Here is a 21,026-nt window from a genome sequence, read left to right as displayed (position 1 = left end):
TGGCTAATTATTCAAAAAATGGAAGCCATTCTGAGAAAGAATGGTGTCTGGACTGGCCAGTGAATTGAAGTAGCACATACAATCTAAACATCAGTACAGATCAGGCCTGTACAACCTGTGTGAACTAGCTGTGCTACACTTCCTAGCAAGATGTGTTGCCTTCTAGTTCTGTGTTGTTTTTGTTGAGGGTGGGAAGGACTCTTTTTCGTGTGATCTTGTAACACTCACATTTCCAGTTCACTGATGCAGTCTCAAAATCCCTAGCCAAACCTAGAGACATGCTCACTCCCTAAAGCTGGCCAGCTGATCTGGAGCATAAAGGTGTGGTCTGAACACTGCCTCACTCCCAGTAAGCAAAAAGTAGTCCCAGGGGTTGTGCCCAGCTCATGAGTCATGTTGTGCTGGTTTGCAAAGAGTTACATACCTAACCTATACACAGAATCATTAAGCTTGGAAGAAATCTCTGAGATCATCTAGTCCAACTGTTCACCTACCACCAATGTCACCTATTAAACCATGTCCCTAAGCACCACATCCAACCTTTCCTTAAACACCCCCAGGGATGTTAATGCTGCCACATCCCTGGGCAACCCATTCCAATGCCTAAGTACTCTTTCTGAGAATAAATTTCTCTTAATTTCCATCCTGAACCTTACCTGGCGCAACTTGAGGCCATTCCCTCTTGTCCTATTGCTATTGTCTGGGAGAAGAGGCTGACCCTCCCTGCTCTTTGTTGCAGTGCCCAAAACCAGGAGAATAAGTGTCATGGTGTCAATAATATCAGATGGCTCCTTCTCATGTAGTTGTTAATGTGCCATGCTTTGTTGGAACTGATCTTCTGAGTTGCTATATTTTAAAGCATCTGTGCCTTTGCTACTTTTGCTGTTTGGTGTCATGGACAAAACATGGTTTAAATGTGCACAAATGCTTTACTGAAAGATAGTTAACTTTTATTTATTAAATAAGATCATTATTTAAGATCACCTATCTAGTTGACCAAGGGAAACCAGCTGATGTGATCTTTTTGGACTTCAGCAAGGCTTTTGACAGGGTTTCCCCTAAGATCCTACTGGACAAAATGTCCAGTGTACAACATACCAAAACCACCATACAATGGGTGAGCAATTGGCTGACGGGCAGGGCTCAAAGGGTTGTAAACTGGGCCACATCTGGCTGGTGGACAGTCATTAGTGGGGTCCCTCAAGGCTCCATGTTAGGGCCAGTCCTCTTCAATGTCTTTATAAATGATTCGGATGTAGGACTTGAAGGTGTTTTGAACAAATTTGCTGATGACACCAAACTTGGAGTTGTGGACTGGGATGAGGGTGGAAAGGCCTTGCAGAGAGATCTGGACAGATTGGAGAGCTGGGCGGTCACCAACCACGTGAAGTTTAACAAGAGCAAGTGCTGGGTCCTGCACCTGGGACGGGGTAACCCTGGCTATACGTACAGACTGGGTGACAAGACAGTGGAGAACAGCCCCACATAGGGGGATCTGGGGGTTGTGGTTGACAGCAAGCTGAATGTGAGCCAGCAGTGTGCCCTGGCAGGCAGGAGGGCCAACCGTACCCTGGGATGCATCAAGCACGGCATTGCTAGTTGGTCGAGGGAGGTGATTGTCCCGCTCTGCTCTGCGCTGGTGCGGCCTCACCTCGAGTACTGTGTGCAGTTCTGGGCACCACAATACAAAAAGGACATTAAACAGTTGGAGAGTGTCCAGAGGAGGACGACAAAGATGGTGGAGGGCCTGGAGGGGAAGACGAATGAGGAGTGGCTGAGGGCACTGGGCCTGTTCAGCCTGCAGAAGAGGAGGCTGAGGGGGGACCTCATCGCAGTCTAGCTTCCTCACAAGGGGGAGTGGAGAGGCAGGAGACCTATTCTCTGTAAACACCAGTGATAGGACCCACAGGAATGGTGTTAAGCTGAGTCAAGGGAAGATTAGGCTGGACATCAGGAAGAGGTTCTTCACTGAGAGGGTGGCTGCACACTGGAATGGGCTCCCCAGTGAAGTAGTCACTGCACCAAGCCTGTCTGAATTTAAAAAGCAATTGGACTGTGCACTTAGTAACATGGTCTAAACTTTTGGCAGACCTGTGCAGTGCCAGGAGTTGGACTTGATGATCCTTATGGGTCCTTTCCAACTCGGGATATTCTATGATTCTATGAAATGTATAGTTAGAAAACCAAGCTCTGCTCCCCTATCAATTTACTTCATCCTAATGATCTGTAACTCTCAGATTTGATGATGGGGAAGCCTTACCTGTACTGCTATGAACTGTCTTACATCTTAATCCTTCATGTTTCTATATGTCCTAGGCTTTGCTCTGGCCTTTGCTGAGGTTTCCATGCACTGGTCAAAGAAGTAGGTTGCATGTCTGGTAGCTGTTATCAGCAGTGTTTGTTTCAGCTGGGGAGTAACCAAATGATAGTGGGGAAGGCATAAAACGCTTCACTTTAGAGTAGGAATAGGACATCAACAGTTGTTTAACGGACCTAGCTTTCCTTTGAAGTGGTAGGGGGCCCAGCTGCTGGGGTTGGAAGCCTTGACTTGAAGAGGAGCATTAAAGGGGAAGTATGGAGGGTTTGTTCTGACTGCTAAGCAAATATTTATCACAGAATCACAGAATTTCTAGGTTGGAAGAGACCTCAAGATCGAGTCCAACCTCTGACCTAACGCTAACAGTCCTCCACTAAACCATATCCCTAAGCTCTACATCTAAACGTCTTTTAAAGACTTCCAGGGATGGTGACTCTACCACTTCCCTGGGCAGCCTGTTCCAGTGTCTAACAACCCTTTCAGTAAAGAAATTCTTCCTAACATCTAACCTAAAACTCCCCTGGCGCAACTTAAGCCCATTCCCCCTCATCCTGTCACCAGGCACGTGGGAGAACAGACCAACCCCCACCTCACTACAGCCTCCTTTAAGGTATCTGTAGCGAGCAATAAGGTCGCCCCTGAGCCTCCTTTTCTCCAGGCTGAACAAGCCCAACTCCCTCAGCCGCTCCTCGTAGGACTTGTTCTCCAGGCCCCTCACCAGCTTCGTCGCCCTTCTCTGGACCCGCTCAAGCACCTCGATGTCCTTCTTGTAGCGACGGGCCCCAAACTGAACACAGTACTCGAGGTGCGGCCTCACCAGAGCCGAGTACAGGGGGACGATCACCTCCCTAGCCCTGCTGGTCACACTGTTTCTGATATAAGCCAGGATGCCGTTGGCCTTCTTGGCCACCTGAGCACACTGCTGGCTCATATTCAGCCGACTGTCCACCATCACTCCCAGGTCCTTCTCTGCCTGGCAGCTCTCCAGCCACTCATCTCCCAGCCTGTAGCTCTGCTTGGGGTTATTGCGCCCCAGGTGCAGGACCCGGCACTTGGCCTTGTTGAACTTCATGCAGTTGACCTCAGCCCATCAGTGCAGCCTATCCAGATCCTCCTGCAGAGCCTTCCTACCCTCGAGCAGATAGACTCACGCACCTAATTTGGTGTCATCTGCAAACTTACTGAGGGTGCACTCAATGCCCTCGTCCAGATCATCGATGAAGATATTAAAGAGGATTCCTTCATCTGTACCTCCCCTGTGATGACAGATGCTCCCAGTCTAAAAAGATAACTTGCCTTTCTTCAGCATCCTATGACCTGAAGTTGTTCCTTGTGTTTTCCATGTTCTTCAAATAACTGTACTGTGCTGCTAACATTTATGACTAATGACTTGACTTTCTCCTGTTGTACAAATTCACTACACTGAATGCTCAGACCTTTTCCTATCACTGAACTATGAATCACTCTGAATGCATGCTTTCCTCCCTTTTCTCTAGTATTTCTCATATTCTGTGAAACACTCCCATTTTCTGCACTCACATTCCAGTACTACTTGATTTGCCTCTGGTTTAGCCAAACTCACTGCACATCTGTTGAGCTGGTAATTGGTGTTGTTGTTGCCTGCTTAGAGCAAGTATAGGGATGTTCCTGGGAGGATTACCTGATCTCTCCCCAGTGGCAATTTTTGTGTTGATCCTTAAGACAAGGTAGGGCTAATCTAATTACCAACCAGTATAACAACTTCATGTTTGTACAGGCTTTTAGTTCTGGATTTACAGCTACCCAATATGGGGCAATCACTTTCTTTGAGTTCATCAGTCAAAACAGATGTTTTAAATTTTACTGCTTTTATAGAAGAGAGAATATGGTGCAAGCTTCCTCTAGGGAATGCATCACTTTCTTCTATAGCAGTATTTCTTTAAGAAGTTGAGGAGAATTTAAATATGCTTCCAGTAGTTATGCTTCTGATTAATCTTACTTTAGTTAACTAAATTATGCATGATGCAGTGGGTTGCATCAATTTTATGGTTATCACAAGGTACTGTGTAATGCGAGGAATCATGCCTTAATCTCTGTGTATTCCAGAAAGATCAGGCTCAGTGTATGAATCTCTGTACATTTATGATATACAGAGATTGTTTTGTGTTGCATCTGATCTTTCTCTCTTCTTAATTTGGAGGTGGCTTTGTGTGTCCAGTGTCACATTTTTGCTCATCCATATGCTAGTGACTTGCTAAGGCATCAGTCTGTAATGCTGAATTCACAACCAAGAACCGGGCTGCACATGCAATATTCTAAATCCTTGTTACCTTTTTCTAGGTTTAGATTGTTTTACTTGTCACCAAAATGCTGTTTTTGTCACTAGATCTAGTTTTTAACTTTGCCTTTTAGGCAGTGAGTGAGCTTTTAGAGAACATGACTCCCTTCATTAAAGCAACTTCGGAATTTCATTCTTTCATTACTCTTTTATTTTGTTTACATCCTTCCGTGAGCATGGAGTGGATTTTTTTTTACATTTGCAGAAATCATTTTTTAAATTATTTGTTGAACAGAGTATAGCATTCATGTCTGTGAGGAAGAAAATCACTGCTGGGATGCGGGAAGTTCGTTTAGGTAATCAAGGCAACAGCAGTATAACAGGCATTTAAAACATTTTTAACATTATCAAAAGGGAAAGTTAGGCAACAGTTTACATACCGTAGTAAAACTCTCTAAGTTCCCAAGGGTGGTGCATCTACCTTAACTTTTAAAATACCTGAAGTTTTTCTTTTGTTACAATGAACTAGTTTCTAAATTCAAGAGTGTGTTTGCAGTATGATTGAGCACATGAGTCTTTGTCTAAACTATCTGCTTTAATTCTGCTAGCTGTGTTTGTGTCCAGTTGAGTGGATAATCCTGTTTAAGGACATTACCCTTGCTCTCTTGACACCACATAAAGTGCTGTGTAAACATCATTGCAGCAGAAGTTTTTTCTTAAAAAAAAAAAAAAAAAGAAGAAAAGAAGAAAAGATAAACTTACTGCAAGAAATAAGATGTATGCTGTTATCCTAAGATGCCCAAATAGTTCTTTAGAAGAGGACTGTCTCCTGTTTAGAGGTAACCTTTGCCCTGGCCTTGATTATCTATTTGGTCCCTATAAGCATCTTAGATTAAAGCCTGCAGCACTTCTCCTGTGATTCATAATCCTCAGCAGAGGATGAGGGCCTCCTCTGGGCCAAGCAAATATAAAGATCAATTCAATCTGAATCCTCTGGCATATGATCAAATGGCTGGATGTACGTGTATATGGTATATCACAAGGAGGGAGACAACTATACAGCTGAGATCTAACAGTGCTATTTGGGCTGTTTAAAAAGGGAGAGCTTATTCTGCTCTCCCTTTTTGTCCTGACCTGGGAGCAGCTAAAAGCATCAACCACCTCTCTTGAGTGTTGATCATATGGATTGAGATGGTGGCTGTCAGCTCTCTCAGGGCTGTACAAGCAGCTCCTCCTCTGGGAGAAGAGAGGATGGGCAGCATGGTCTTGGAATCAGAACTGGCCATTAAAAATCAGGAAACTGCAACCAGTTTTCAACCTTAGGGAAAGCTTAAGGAGGCTCAGCCTGTTGAAAGTGTTATACCTGTGCTGAGACTCCATTTCTGTCCCTTGCCATACTCCAGAGAAGGCCAGTCACATGTGCTAAACCTCTTTTAATGAACAGCAGATGAGAGCTGTGGCAGCATCCTTGTTGCAGGGAAAAGAAAGCACGCATGCACGTGTAGGTGTGCACATGGAAGGACTGTAAGTAAACCAAATTAACATCTCCCCCATACAAACACTAGATTGACTGTCATCCCTGGTGATCCCCAGAGCAATAGTAATTTATGTGACTGAAGAATTATCGTACAATAGTGAAAGCAATTAACATAGGCCAACCACAGTGCAGTCCTCTGCTCTGATCCAGGCAGGGCATCCCAAAGAGAAAGGTCCCACAGAGAGACTGCAGCCTCTGGTCTGATTGCCACCTATCTGAACTGTGGAATAAACCACTACCTTACCACTACCTTACTCATGTCCCACCTCGCCATCCCTGCTGGGACCGTGTGGTTCCAGGCTGTTGTAAGAAGGCAGCGTGGTCACTACAGCCTCGACGGTGAAGCGATGCGGAGCACTGAGTCCTGATGCCTCGTCTTGGAAGGCAGCATTGTCGTGGCTGTTTGGAGGGGGTGCTGGGGGCGAGTGCCGCTGCCGGGAGCGGAACCAGCGGAAGGACAGGATAAAGGTGATGGCAATGAAATCCAGAATCAGCTCTGCAAGCTCCATCACGGACAGGACAGAGGATCCAAACCACAGACTCCACTGATTCCCCAGCTGGGACAACAGAGTTACTACCTGCAAGAGACAGAATGGGCAGTGAGGAGATTGCTTGTTGGAGCTTTTTGCATCCCTGCTTGCTCCCACTGGTAGTATCCTGATGGCACTTGTTGGGGTTCTTCCCATCTTGCCACAAGAGGAGATTTTTGAGCCAGCAATGCTGCTGGAATGAACGCCTGCCCCTACAGAGGGACATTGTGGTGCAGTGGGTGGATTTGATAGTAAATAAAATATGTACCGTGTAGGCCGGTGACTCCCCGTTGGTCTTGTAGTTCCATTCCTCAAAAAATATATTCACTTTGGCAACTCCATTCCTGTTAAGGAAAGATGGGCGTGAACAACCCTAAATCTGCAGTCCTTACATTTCTTCTTTAAGCTTATTTTCTCTGTCCCCTTCCAGCCCTTGTCCTCATGCATGTACCACCCAGAAGCTTTTCTCCATCTCCACTCTCCTTCTGCATGAAAAACGATCTTTGATACTTATACTGCACTTCTGAAACTGCACTGCAAACTAGCATTTGTGTTGTCCTAAGTCCTTCCCGGTCTTCCACTAGCCCTTATTGTGACATGTGTAAGCCACATGGCAGCAGCCTGAGGCTTACTATTTTCATACCAGATCATGTTCAGACTCTTCACTTGGATTCCCAGTCTGTCAAATTCTCAGTTTATCTCCACTTATTTAAATCCACTGGCCTTGTCCACAGGTCCATGCACTATCTCTTCCTATCAGCCGTTAAATCTAAACTATGACCTCCCTACCCACCCCCCATCTACTAGGGCTACTTCTGCTTTTGATAAAACCTCTGTTAAGGTTAAGGGTCTCTCACCTCTTGGATGTGATATTGTATTTGTTCTGTTGTGAAAGCATGTAAAAAACCCAATCCTGAAATGAAAGTGCAATAAATTGTGTTATACGACCGCAGTCACCTCTTGTAGGTTTAGAACCAGTTGAGGAAGGACTAAACTGGAGGTCAGAGCAGTGCTGCAGAGCCAGGAAACCATCTCCTTACCTCTGAGACAGCAGAAGGCCAGCGAGAGTATCCAGCTGAGAGCTGGTATTCTGTCATTCTGTAAAACAAGACACGCTATTAGCTGTTGAAGCTGTGAGAGCCACAAGGCAAGGTCTCTCAATGCCTATTCACACCTGGAAGCTCCCTCCCATATTGAAATTCTTCCCACAGAGCTTCTGTACAGTCCTCAGGAGCTCACCCCAGAGCTGACACTGATGCTCCTCAGCCATTTTGGCTTCCCGATGGGAGAAATATCATTTAGGTTTGCACTTCAGCTATTGACTCAATCTTTTGCCCTCATCAGTGAATGCTTTCCAACACACACCCCTGGGAGTACGGAGTTGCCTGTCCGACTGACAAACTTACTTGCAAGGCTTCCGACACTTGTGGAAGCAGCCCAGCACATCTGCTTTGAATTCAGCCAGGAGTTTGTAATAGCAGTAGCCTGGGCAGCAGAGAAAGTAAATCCAGGTAAGTTCACAATACATATATTAAAAAAAAAAAAAGAAAAAGAAAAAGTATTGTGCAACAGCAAGGGGAATCCAAAGAAAGCTTCCCTCCACAGCCTCAGAGGGACTAACCATCCAAGAGAAGAGTGTCTTTTGGATGTCCCACACCAGAAAGTCGGGAAGCTCATTGCATACAATGAAGAGAGTTACTGGGACATGAGGTGAAGCAAATGGGTTCAGGTGTGTGTGAGGTTTACTATATAATTCCTCCTGTCCCTTGAGTACTTACCCCAGGCTACATGCTTAGTGTAGTCACAGTATTCTGCTCCAGCGGGTAAGGGGTAGAAATAATATGCACAGCTACAGCGGTTTACCATGTTGAGCTGAAAGCAGGAACGAATGCAGACCTGGAAGGCAGGTGATGTGGAAAAAGTTGAACAAGGAAACCAAAGCTGCTGTAGCCTGGATCACATCATCCTATTAACAGTGTGCATGGACAAGAGTGCCTGTTACAGGACTGAAGCATCCCAGGAATACGGGGATGGCGTGGAAGCAGTGATCAAGCATTACCTGCTCAGTGTAGCGGGATGAGTACAGGTTTTGCACTGGCACATCACTGCCATCCTCTGTGCAATCGCTGTAACTGCCCCCCAGACGCACAGTCATCTCCTAGAACATCAAATAGTCATTTCACAAAACTGCTTTGCTGTCCTCCTTCTACACTTTCATGCTTGTTCATCAGAACCCGCCTCCTTATGCTTAGTTCTGGATGCCGACACCTCCTGCTTTCCTCCATTTCATTGTCCTCCCATAAAATGCAACCAAATGCTCTCATCTAGTCCAGTAAACTGCTGTTCTTCCCCTCCCTTCACCCCAGGTGATTAATCCCCTCCCTTAAACACACAGAGTCCCTGACAACCCATCTCCATCTATCCAAGTTAAACCTCCCACACCAAAGCCCATACCCTCACATCCACAGCTCTCACCCCTGCTGCTGCCTCCTCACCTTTCTCATGCTGATGGAGGTCTCAATGCCCGGACGCACGTTGAAGCCCCCATCATCCATGAAGGCTGGCTCATTCTGATCGTGGACCATGACCCTGGCTCCTGTCACCGTGGACAGCAGAGGGATGAAATCGTTCTGCTCGGTGCGCACCACCAGAGAGAGACCTGAGGACATGTCAAAGAACATGGGAGGTCATCACGTGGGAAAGGAGAACAGAAATATTAAATCTGTGTCAGTAAGAGGTAAAGGAAGAGAAACATCACCCTGGACTGAACCTAAGCTGGGCAGAAATGGGAGGGTGGCTGGAGAGAGGCCAGAGACAGGGCTGGAGGATCCAGGAGAGGCCAGAGGAAACTGGATTTCTTAATTATGGCTTAGAAAAAGCAAACCTGGGAAGGGAGAGAGAGATTTAGAGTTAGACAAAGGAAAAAGATTGAGGATTGGCCCTAGAGTGGCTTAATGGAGGCTAGGAACACATACAGGTCAGCTGCTGGAAGTGGTAAGTGGGGAAGGAGGAGATCAAGGCTAAGCTCTTAGCGATCAATAGGGAACTTCAGTAAGGGCCAGTGCAAGTCTGGAGAGAGCAATGAATGTAAGGATCAGGCACTAAAGGGGGAAAGAGACTCCAGTGGGGCAGCAGTGAAGGGCAGCCGTGTCCCAGACATGCCACCACCAAGGTAAGCAAAGCTGGTTGTCCATAACCCCTCCAGCCTGCCAGGCAACCCGCCATGGGGAAAACAGCCAAATTGTGCCACCAAAAAGTGCCTCTCACCGTTATTGATCCCAGGCAGAGAGGATGTCCACAGGCTGCTGCTGTTGTCGTTGAAGGTGTAGCAGTTCCCATACAAGGGATGGTGGAAGTGGGTATAATTCCTGTGATGGGAACAGAAATACTCACGGGTTGAGAAGGGCTGTGAGACTTGAAAGGAACAATTCTCTTTTCCACCTGCACAAAGAGGGGCTTAGAGCAGACGGGCAGTGTTTGTTATGTAAACTAACCTGAACAGGAAAAAACAATCAAAATATGTTGTAGAAAATGTCCTCGAGCTGGACAGGCTTTTACAATGGGTTTTTTATATCATGAGCAGTCATTAGCCCAGATGGATTTTAGCAGTAGTAGCAATTACTATATTCTTAATACTGACAAAGCTCTTATCTCTCTGTACCCCTTTTCTTCCCTTGCTGATGGCTTTCATTTCACTGCCTCTTTGGGGCTTCTGAACCATAATGCCAGCAGGAGAAAAGTGATATTGTTTTTACTGTCTTTGAGTAAAAACTTTCTCTTCTCCTCCTCCTGCATGTGGGCTGAAACAAACCACTCCATCACTGCACATCACCCTCAGCATGGATACCAGACTCCTAGATTGTACATCTGGGGTTTGTGCCAGTATAGTTTGTGTGAAATGCAGGAGAAAAAGAAGAGAAACCATCCTCTGAAGTCCATAGCTTCAGGTAACAGTGACTGTGACTCTGGTGAGCACAACCCACAAGAAAGACTCAAGAGTCTTAGCACTTGAGGCAACGGGACCTGAACAAAGACAATCCCACCTTGGGAAAGAAGTTCTCTATCTGGGTTTCTTGAATTCCTTGGACCCAGGCACAAAATCCAGGTGTCCTTAGGAATACACGGTGGGATGTTTCCACCACTTACGCCTTGTCACATGTTGCTTCATTGAAGCGGCAGGCATAAATGAAATTCTCGAAGTCAGACTCATCCAGGGCTTTCGCATCAGGCACCTGCGCCAGGATGTTGATGTAGTGAAAGCTGTACCATTCCCGCACTGCATCCACCCCTGAGGAGTACACCTGATGGAAACAGTCCTTGTTGTTTTCACTGCACTGTAAAAAGAGAAGGAAAAAAACACAAAACAAAACACAAACAGCTGTGTCAGGGAAGTCTTGTCCATGAGAAAGCAGCTGTGCTCCCTCAGCACAGCTGGGAAATGGAGCAGAAGAGCTCCGTAGGGCTGCTGTGCTCAATAAAAAGGCAACCGATAGCATGGGGAAAAGCAATCCCAGGGCAGCTCCTCGGTGGAATTTAAACACCAGGTCAATGGGCACGGCTGAGTGAGAGACAGCAAGTTGTAGTGAGTTATGAATCTACTGCACTTAAAACCTATGTGTTATAAAACCAGAAGCTTTAAATTCTAGCATGGGGAGTCCTTCCTTCAGGGTGTGTCCAGAGAAACAGGTGATCCCCTGAGAGCTCCAGACAACTGGCAAGCAATTAGCTTCAGTCCTTCAGTGCCTTTTAAAATGCAAACACAGATACCCTAGGGTGAAGGAGATGCTGCCCAGGAGCAAATACAACCTGACCACATTTCGCATGGCCCACAGCCATACAATACTGTCCCCTTGACTACTATTGAGCAACACTGTGGTTGATGCTAATAAATGGCTCTAAAAGACGGATGTAGCCTTCAGGAAGGACAAAGTTTCCCTGCCTTACCTAGGAAAAGATGGGCAAGTCTCCTGTGACCCACATGACCAGGGACAGGACTTGGGGAGCAGCAATATGTTTAGCAAAGGTTTCAGCTCTACCTTTATTTGTCATTAACAAAAGCCAGTAACAAAAGCCCGTCTATATGGGGAAGGGCATGACCAAGCGTCTAACAAGACAGAAGTGCCTAGACAGAGACTGGCGTGGGCAGGACAGAAGGTATCTTGGGATCTCACCAGAATAAAGCCAATTTTCCAGTCATTCTTGTCCACGGAGGGGCTGTTCTCTGGGAAGCTGATCAAGTTATCACGCTTCTGCCTTCTCAGCGGGTGGCGCTGGACGTGATGGAGCAGGCTCCTTGAGGTGCGCTTCCGTGTGGACGCCGTTGACCAGTCACTCCGTGCCAGAGACATGTTGTAGTCATAAAGGTCCAGCAGCGTTTGGTGGGTGATTTGGTCCAGCTCATCCAGCTTCTTCCGGATGGCACTGTACCTATACAGGGGGAGAGAGGAGCCTGCAGGTTTAGGGCTGGACACACACAAACAGCTCTGAGTATGACGTGTGGCAAGCAAAAGTTTGCTGTGGTGATTCGGGTCACTCCTGCTGACAGCTGAAAATCCATCACCTTTGCTGGAGGCCACCATTCCTTCTAGGAGATAAGGAAATGCATCTGCTTCTGCCCTGTGGCAGTTTACAGTGCAGCCACTAACACACAGCACTAAGTAGAGCACCTTAAACTAACACAATTTACCGTGAATGCCCTGCAGCAGCAGAGACCTAGAGAAGTGTCCCTTCCACCTGCACTCCTACTGAAGGGGACACTCAAGGACCAGAAGGAGAATAAGAGTACATGCTTTTATCCTACACCCACAAAAGTAGAGGCAGTTGACAGCCCTGGTGGACTATTTCCTACCTGTATGGATTGAGGGTGCAAAGCGTCACAGCAGGGAAAGTCAGCCTGTCGGAGTTAAGGTTGAGGTTGAGGTTGACAGGGTAGCTGAAGTACTCCCTGTAGAGGATCCCAAACTGCCAGTACAGCAAGCCGAAGGTGAGAAAGAAGAGAACGGACCAGAAGGCTGTCTTCATCTTATTCTTTTTGGAGCACACCAGGCGGATAGCGCCGTGGATGGTCGTGTTGCTGCAGAAGAACTGGAAGAGCTCCTGGTAGGAGCCGTAGAACTCGATGAGACCCTCCCGCTCATCTTCTTTGTGCTGCTGCTCCGCTTCCTGCTTGCACTGCCTCGTCTTCTCCCCTTCTGGCATCTTCCCCGTCTTCACAGACCCACCCTGCAGCACAAAGGAAGCCCGAGCTGGTGGTACCCCTGCAAGACAACGCCGGGAAGCCACGCTCTGTGCCAAACCCAGCTCCGCATCCCCACCTGCCCCAACCCTCGCTGCTTTCCCCCCCCTCCTCCCCGACCCCACCAGGGCTGCGGGTCCCCAGCCCCGCACCCCGCAGACGGTCCCCCCGTCCCCTCCCGCAGCCCCCCGGCACCTGCGGCGCCGTGCCCATGGCGGGGCCGTCCCGCACCGACGGCGGGGGCTGGGAACGGGGCCGGGGCCGGGTTTGGGACCGGGACCAGGACCGGGGCCGGGTCGCTCTTCCCCAGCGCTGCCGCCCGGCGCTGCCGGCTCGCCCGCAGCCTCCCCGGCTGGGCTGGGACTGGTTCCTTTCCAGTTGGAGCCGGCACCCCGCCCGGCTCCTGCCCTGCCAGCCTCTCCCCGCCCACCCCTCCTTCCCCTTCCCCCCCCTGCGCCGCTCCCGGGGAAGAAAAGCCTCTTTAAACTCTCAAGTGTCCGCGGCCGGCCCGAGGGGGTCACCTTGGCGGCGCCGTCGGGGGGCGAGGCGATGTCGCCGGGACCCCGCTGTGCCCGCAGGACCCCCCCGGCGCCCCCAGTTTCGGAGCCAGCAGCCCTGCCCCGGCCAGGTAGGGCTCAGGGAACGGCGTGTCCCCCCCCTCCCAGCTCCCCCCTCCCGCCGCCGTCGGGGACACGGCGTCCCGGCGAGGGGAGGTGATGCAGAAAGCGAGCTGGCAGCGCTCGTCCCGAGGGCGTGGGGACGGCAGGAGGCAGGAGGCAGGGCCCCCGTGCAGAGGGGGGGGGCGGCAGGACCGTGTCTGGGGAGAGGGGAGCGAGGAGCGAGGCCCGGCCCGTCGGGGCTCCGCGGTGGTCCTCGAGGAGGGCCCCGCCGCACCGCCGGGATCCTTCGTCGCATCAGCGCCCCGGGGCTCGTGCGAGGCTCTAAGCGCCGGATTTCGCAAAGCAAAGGTGGATAGAGAGTTTGGGGTGAGTTTTGCACGAGGGCTGGGGCGGAGAAGGCTCGCGGGGGCTAGGCGATACGCTCGAGGTAGCATCGCCTTTGCCGGTTCATTGACTAAAGAAATCTCCCGCATCCAGATCGAGCTGGCCCAGCCACTGCTGGCAACGTGTTTCACTGAGCTGTGCTTGGGAAACCGAGGCCTCTCGTTGTTACCTAACACCTTTGCAGCGTTTCCTCAGACCATGGAAATGACCACCTGTAACCAAATGTGCTTGGGAATCCCTCACTGCCTTTGTAGCAGCGGAACCACTTTCCCAATAATTCCTCCAAATTGCATTCTCCCAGTTTAGCACAGTTTTTAAGTTTTCACTTCTTTCTTTCCTTTCTTCAGATCAGTCCTTGTTCCAATTCATCTCTCACAGTTCCCGAATTTCGATCCTCATTGGAATGAGCAGCACTTTGGTTAGTGACAGAGCCACTTAGACCTCTCCACGCTGCAAAATACCAGGCTTGAAAACGGCACGGAGTACACTTCTGAGCCTGGCATAAGTGACAGCATGCCAGGAGCAACCTCGTGACAGCTTCTTCTTACAAACCTACAACCACTGCTAAGAGCTTTCCCCTAGCTACGTCAGGTGTCAAAAAAAACAAAAGCATATTTTATTTTTTTCTGCCACTGTAAACTTTGTTATACCAAGCAATTTGTTTTGAACTTTTATCATTAGGGAAATGAGTTGCAAAGAGAGGGAGGGATGGGGGGAAAAGAACAAATATTGTTCTCAAATGCCTGTTACAAAGCAGCTTCCTCAGAGCGTTAGAAACACCTTTCTGGATCAGGCTGATGGTCTGTTCTGCTCTATATCCCATCTCTAGCAGTGCCAGTAGGTGATGACATTTAGGAGAAGGATGTGAGCTCTTCTCTCTTGTGCCGTTTGTGTGCTTTATGCACTCAGATACACAGGGATGGTCCCCAGAAGTGCACGTCAGCATTTTGATTCAGCTTTGTACACTCCCTTAAAATATGTGAACAAATACAGACATGTAACAATTACAGAACATCAGCAGTTAAATCACCAGTGTAACCTCAGGTGCTATAATCCAGTAGCCTCATAGAGTGTTTATAACTTGTTTGGTTTGCGTTATCATAATTTCCTGAAATTACGCTCATTTACACTAACGGACCATCCTCTAAAACTGCATCAGTCTTTTTGGAATCATGCCATAAATACAAAACAAACAAACAAACAAAAATGTAAAAAAATGCCTCAGAAATGCCCATTTTATGCTAATTTAAGTTAGTGGCACTCACAAAACAACTATAGCCCAGTTTGGCAGAGCTGATAATTGGGCATTCTATGATTTCCGCAGTAGTTAAAAGCATTTTAAACTATATTCGGCTGATCATTGCAATTTGAGTTCAGAAACACAGGACAGGAAGTCCAGAAACTTTTTGCTGGCTGTGAAGCAAAGGTAAGTGACATTTAAAAAATTTCTTTTGGCTTGAAGAAAAATTAAAAATTCAAACATCTGGACTGATTTGGTGTCTCAAATGACAGCCTAAAGCAGTTTTATCTGTCATAGCATACAATCTCCATCATCAGGTTTCTTGAGAGAACTTTTGTCCTTTGCCAGTTTGGACAAAAATAACAACTAATTAGAGCGTGGGTGTAGGTGTTGTATGTTTTATATGTATATATGCATAAATCACATACATCATGTATCTGTGTTTCTCAATATACACATACACATCTAGATATACTTATTTTTCAGGAGGCTTTTTCACATATTTTATTTTTTTTTTCTTCTAAAGAATTAGAAAACAACATTTGTTGGCTCTTCCATAATTTCCAGTTGCTCTTAGCCATGATTGAAGCAATTCCTCTTCCCCTGTCTCATGCTGGTGAGAAGCTCTGGTTGCCAGATGCTACCCGCTGCTGTGGCACACCTCAGAGCACTGCAGGAGGATTCAGGCTCAGCAGTTACAGGATGAATGGTCCAAGTTTTCCTCTAGGATGAATGATCTTCCATCAAGCATTACAAATTCTTTCTGGAAATTTTAATTCATCACGTATACTTTACCAAAGTACTGAATCCAAGGAGCTTTATAATGAGAAGATCCTTTCCCTTCAGGTGTTCTACTCTAGGTTCTTCTCCGCTGAAATGGGAAGCACGCTGTTGTTGTGGACAGTGCTTCTGAATATCACATCTTCACAAGCTGAGTACATGATTGCTTTTTATAGCTACTGAGAAACCTTTGAGTAAACATGAATCATTTTTTATAGCATCAAATCTGAAATGTTTCCTTATCAGGTGTGTCCCCTAGCTGCCCAGGTAAGAATGTGATAATGATCTGAAATGCACACAATGTTTTAAAATAAGACAAACTTTCTGTTATGCAATGCACTGCTACTGTGGTGGGAGAAAAAGAAAGGCTCTCTCTGCAGTACTTGGTCTACATCCACTTGATCTGGATTGCAGCCATAACAAATGATACACATTTTTGAACTACTTGAAAGACCTTTGATCATTTTAGTTCTTTTCTGTAAGTATATATACGACAATGTCACACAATGCTTTTCCTTCCATCGCATGGTAGAGGCGAGCAATTATTTCTAGATTATTTCTGCATTATCTACAGCTGATTATGTATTTCTGTATTAAAGCTAGTAACCTGAAATGTCAAGGAATAGCAGCACAGATGATGCTATAAGTTTAACTGAAGCATCTGACCAAAGAAACACCAGCCTAGTAGCTGGTAAAGATGGTTAGATGTGAGGCTACACTTCGTACTGCTGTTGCTTTTCAGGAAGGAATTATTTACCCAGGATCCATGGACTCACTTGAAGCAGAAGAGAATCATTATTAAACAGCCAGCAGGGGTTTGCCAACCAGTCTAGTGGGCTGTTGAGTGCCTTCTTCCTGGCTGCTAATTCAACTTTGCTAGCTGGTAGTGGTATCTGTTCCAAAAACTGCTAGTACCAAAGGCAGCAGGAGCATGTCCATGTACTCGCTCCCACACATTTGTGTCCCGAAGAGGCTCCTTTTCAGTGTGTTTATTCATTTCTACTTTCTAGGAACAGAGTGGTTACAGCGAGCAATTCTGTTGATGCAAAAGGTAGACTTGTGGGAAAAACTGAAGCAGTGAGCATTACGCCCTTCTCTCAGAATGAGAGGTGAGAGACTGTAGAGTAGAGATCATGGAATTAATATTGTAGGTCTGAGAAAATCTTTCTGGAAACTCCATGGAAGGAGGTGCATCTCTCTTCCTAGGAGGATGAAGTTAGCATGAGTGAACCCCAGAAGACCTGTGTGGATCCTCTTTCTTTGCTGAAGAGGCCTGGAGGAGAGATTATATAGGTGCTCGTACCCTGCCGTAGCTGACAGATCTGAATTAGCTGCTGAAATACTTAGCTCTCTCCCATCTGTGGTCTGTGTTGCAGGATGAGGGATATTGCCTCCTGCCAGCACTGCATCCATTTGGGTGCTGAAGCAGCTGAATCACCAGACCCTATGGTACCTTAGCCACACCGCTTTGTACGAGTCCAAGTCAGCTGCTGCCTTTGATGCTGGTGACCTGAAAATGACTGGGAAATGAAAATAGGACTTCAAGCTCTGCCTCTGCCACATATTTCCTAAACCCAGGGTTTTGTTTAGACTGACTCAGCCAGACTGACAGCTCCTCAGATACGGACCTCAGTGTCAACCACTTGCAATAGGATCAAATGTGGAAAGGGCTGTATGAAAACTGCCTCCCACTGGCATAGCTAAGACTAACACCGGTCTGTGAGATCAAATCCAGTGACTTCCCTGTCTGCTGTGTCCTGAGGGGCCGTCAATGAATGGGGAGATCAGGATGGAGATTCCCTGAGATTTTTGCCCCATCGTTCTCCTGCTCAGCTGAGATCTTTGATTTCCTCATTCCAAACAGAACAATATAACTATTATAACAACCACCTGACTCCCCGGGCCTGCATCCCCACCCCTTTCATGATCTCTTCTGCCTGTTCCTGGAAACCTGAAGCAGACGCAGCCACCTCAGACCAGTTTTTCTTGACACCAGCTGTTCCTCAGCCAGCAAGGATCATGCTGTTGTGCCTAGTCACCATCTGAGCACAGCACAGCACCCGGCACGGTACAGCAGAGTTTTGCTTGCTAGACACAGATGCTATCTGCTGCCCACCTGCAGCTTTGCTTGAGCTGATGTTAAGGCAACCTAGTTTATGTTTAGCTCCAGTTTTGATGCTGTACCACATAATTCTCCAGGTGTCCTCCTCAGTCACTTTTACTGCAGGGACTACATGTTGCTTCTGGTTCTGGTGATCCTCTCCTCCTTTAGAATATAAGCAGCTATGCCCCTCAAAAAGGGAATCCACAGGAAATTAAGTCTTTAATTAAAGAAGCACATCTGTAAATCTTTTGTTTCTTTTACTGGTAAGGCTAAATCTCATAGCCAAATGGCTTGAGGAAACACATCCCATCACACCCTTCACAAAAGGATGAGCAGAAGACATCACCCCCCTTTCCCAAATCCTTTTTAATAGTTCAGATGGGTTTGCTCATTCCTCTGCTTGGGAAGTTTTCTGTCTTCCCAGTCAATATGAACCAACCCTCAAAAGATCAGGCAGAACAGGCAGTCTAAAAAAGAAGTGAAGCTCTGGAAGGGTTGATGAGGCAAAGAGCTTAACTCACAGACTCTAGGGCCTTTTGCCCTCCAAATGCCCTGTAAAGGGTCTCAAAGCATTTGCAGCCCACCTTCTGATACACTGCTGTGCATATTTATTGGCAATTGATCTTCCATGTTAAGAACTTAGTAGGGTATTGATGGTATTTCATGGGAGGGTGGGTCTATGAGAACCATTTGTATATATATAAATGTATAAAACAAGAATTACAAAACAGCAAATCATAAAGAAATCAATACTAAGCAAACACATGACTTAAGAAGTATTTGAAAAAGAGGAAAAGAAAATAGTGAAAAACAGAGTTGAACATGAGGATAGAAAAGGGAGCTGAATGGAAATGTAACAAATGAACTCAGAAGAAAAAGAAAGCCATGCCCTCCTGCCCCCACAGATCGTGCCTGGTAGTGGTGGGAAGGCCTGCAGAGCTTAGTGATACTGCAATATATGCTAGCAAGTTATATAACTCCCAGAAGATGACTCATGCCAGACAATTTGGAGCACAGAAGGCAAGACTGAAGTTATTCCACAAATCCTTAAAACAATGATGTATTGCCTTTCATGTTTTTGCAGTCATTTTCCTTTCATTTGCTGCTCCTTATTGTTGGCCCATCCTACCTGGACCTCTCCTCAGCTGTCCATCAGCATTGTCCAGTACTGCCCTGCGTTTCTGGCAGTCATTTCTTTGAAAGATGATGTTTGAAGAGCTGGAGTTGGGGATCTGCAGAAGTGTTTTGCCTGGAAGTTAGGGTGTGGTTGTAAAAGAGCTGGATAAGCTTTGGGATAAGACGAGACCAACCCCTTCCCTTCCCTTCCCTTCCCTTCCCTTCCCTTCCCTTCCCTTCCCTTCCCTTCCCTTCCCTTCCCTTCCCTTCCCTTCCCTTCCCTTCCCTTCCCTTCCCTTCCCTTCCCTTCCCTTCCCTTCCCTTCCCTTCCCTTCCCTTCCCTTCCCTTCCCTTCCCTTCCCTTCCCTTCCCTTCCCTTCCCTTCCCTTCCCTTCCCTTCCCTTCCCTTCCCTTCCCTTCCCTTCCCTTCCCTTCCCTTCCCTTCCCTTCCCTTCCCTTCCCTTCCCTTCCCTTCCCTTCCCTTCCCTTCCCTTCCCTTCCCTTCCCTTCCCTTCCTTTGAAGAGAGAGAGGAAATATGCAACATTACATAAGATCAGGAGGTTCATAACCTGTTGTACCTTACTATTGCTTCTGTTAGTGAACACCAGGTGAAGGATAGACCAGAGAAAATGATCAGTGCAGAAGACTGCTCTTACTGAGAAAAGCAAAAACACAGCCCTAGTGAATACATGTCTTTGACCAGGGCTGTTTCACAGGGGCATTTTTCCTAAAGGCCAGTTCTGGGGAGGGGAAGCCGCCACTGTATAGCTGTGAGATGACCGTGTCTACAAAAAGAGCTGTCCAGCTGTTGAAAATAACTATGAGGACTGTAATGCTAAGTTCCTGGAACAGAGCTTGCTGCTTCAAGCCTCTGATCTGGAAGACGAGTACAGTAGGAGGGCATGAATGCTTGCCCTGATACCTTGTCCCACCTGCAGCTTGTTGGGGAAATGTGGAGAAGTTTGGTGTTTCTGTGGTCAATGTGGAAATCTGTTTCCTGTTGCACACTAGGCTTGAATGAGTACTGTCCATCATTGACTGGTGGACTATGGGAGACAGGTAGTAGCTCTGAATAATTAGTAGCTCTAATAATTCCCATAATAACTCCCATATATTAGGCCCTTTGTTATGAGTCCATGAGAGCTGCAGGGTGACTGGTGGAATTTGAAGCTTCTCAGCCCCCAGCATCTGGTTCCAAGTTGGAGATAAGCTTTATGAAGGACGGCTCTCTCAGCTGTAACACTTTATGCACAAAAAGAAGGCTTCTTCCTAGCCTGATCTGTGATGGCCTTGGTGATTACACATAAGGATGAGCACTGCCCAGGGAGGGTGGACTCCTGATATTTCCAGAGATGTCGTTCTCAAATGTTTCAAGAGTGACATCTCCATGATTTTAAAAGCAACCTTTGCTCAGCCTGTCCTTACTGTGGCGCCTTGCAACGGGAACACCGAATTCCAGTGGCATGTAGGCAGCAGCTGTGTGGCTGGAGAGGGCTGGTGAGGGCCTGCACATGTCCTTCAGGGTCATGACTGACCACTCATACACCGTGTCTGCCATATTCCAGAAAAGGGTTTTGACTGAACAGGGCACCCGTGCTGCAGTCTGGCTCCAGAGAAGCAATGTCCTCAGTTGCTCTGGATTATGATGTACACTGCCAGGCTGAAGTGAACACAAAGTCAATTCAAATACTTTACACATGCCTTCTAGTTAATGCATGTTCACTTTGAGATGCATGCTAGCCAAAATTTAGCTATGTTCATAAACTGCATCTAAGCCAATGTAGTTAGATCTCTGGGTCAATTTTGCTAGGTTAAATTGAATGAGGCACAATTGAACAAGGGGAACCTATGCGGAAGTGATAATCTTGTGCTCAGCTCTGTTCACAGTGACAAATATTTCAATAC

General features: G+C 47.2%; 1 protein-coding gene across 3 annotated transcripts; it reads right to left on the bottom strand.

The window, feature by feature from the left end:
• Positions 1–5,300: 5,300 nt before the first annotated feature.
• Positions 5,301–13,555, bottom strand: SCNN1A (sodium channel epithelial 1 subunit alpha). 3 transcript variants are annotated; one of them, XM_068699147.1, is made up of 13 exons: positions 13,398–13,555; positions 12,490–12,863; positions 11,813–12,068; positions 10,788–10,975; positions 9,909–10,009; positions 9,137–9,300; positions 8,701–8,799; positions 8,420–8,537; positions 8,048–8,126; positions 7,682–7,739; positions 7,499–7,554; positions 6,910–6,985; positions 5,301–6,689 (listed from the first exon to the last, which is right to left on the bottom strand). In XM_068699147.1, the coding sequence occupies exons 2-13, from the start codon at positions 12,837–12,839 to the stop codon at positions 6,363–6,365; spliced, it is 1,872 nt and encodes a 623-aa protein (XP_068555248.1). In that variant the 5' UTR covers positions 12,840–12,863; positions 13,398–13,555; the 3' UTR covers positions 5,301–6,362. The 3 variants fall into 3 exon arrangements, with proteins under 3 accessions (XP_068555248.1, XP_068555254.1, XP_068555247.1); XM_068699153.1 differs by lacking the exon at positions 13,398–13,555 and adding an exon at positions 13,072–13,259 and having other exon boundaries at positions 12,490–12,898; XM_068699146.1 differs by lacking the exon at positions 13,398–13,555 and adding an exon at positions 13,072–13,234.
• Between the last annotated feature and the right edge of the window lie 7,471 nt (positions 13,556–21,026).

Source organism: Anas acuta, chromosome 1, assembly GCF_963932015.1.
Source record: "Anas acuta chromosome 1, bAnaAcu1.1, whole genome shotgun sequence".
In the NCBI taxonomy this organism is placed as follows: domain Eukaryota; kingdom Metazoa; phylum Chordata; class Aves; order Anseriformes; family Anatidae; genus Anas; species Anas acuta.
Note: the sequence above shows the minus strand (reverse complement) of the source record. Positions and strands in the feature narration are given on the sequence as shown.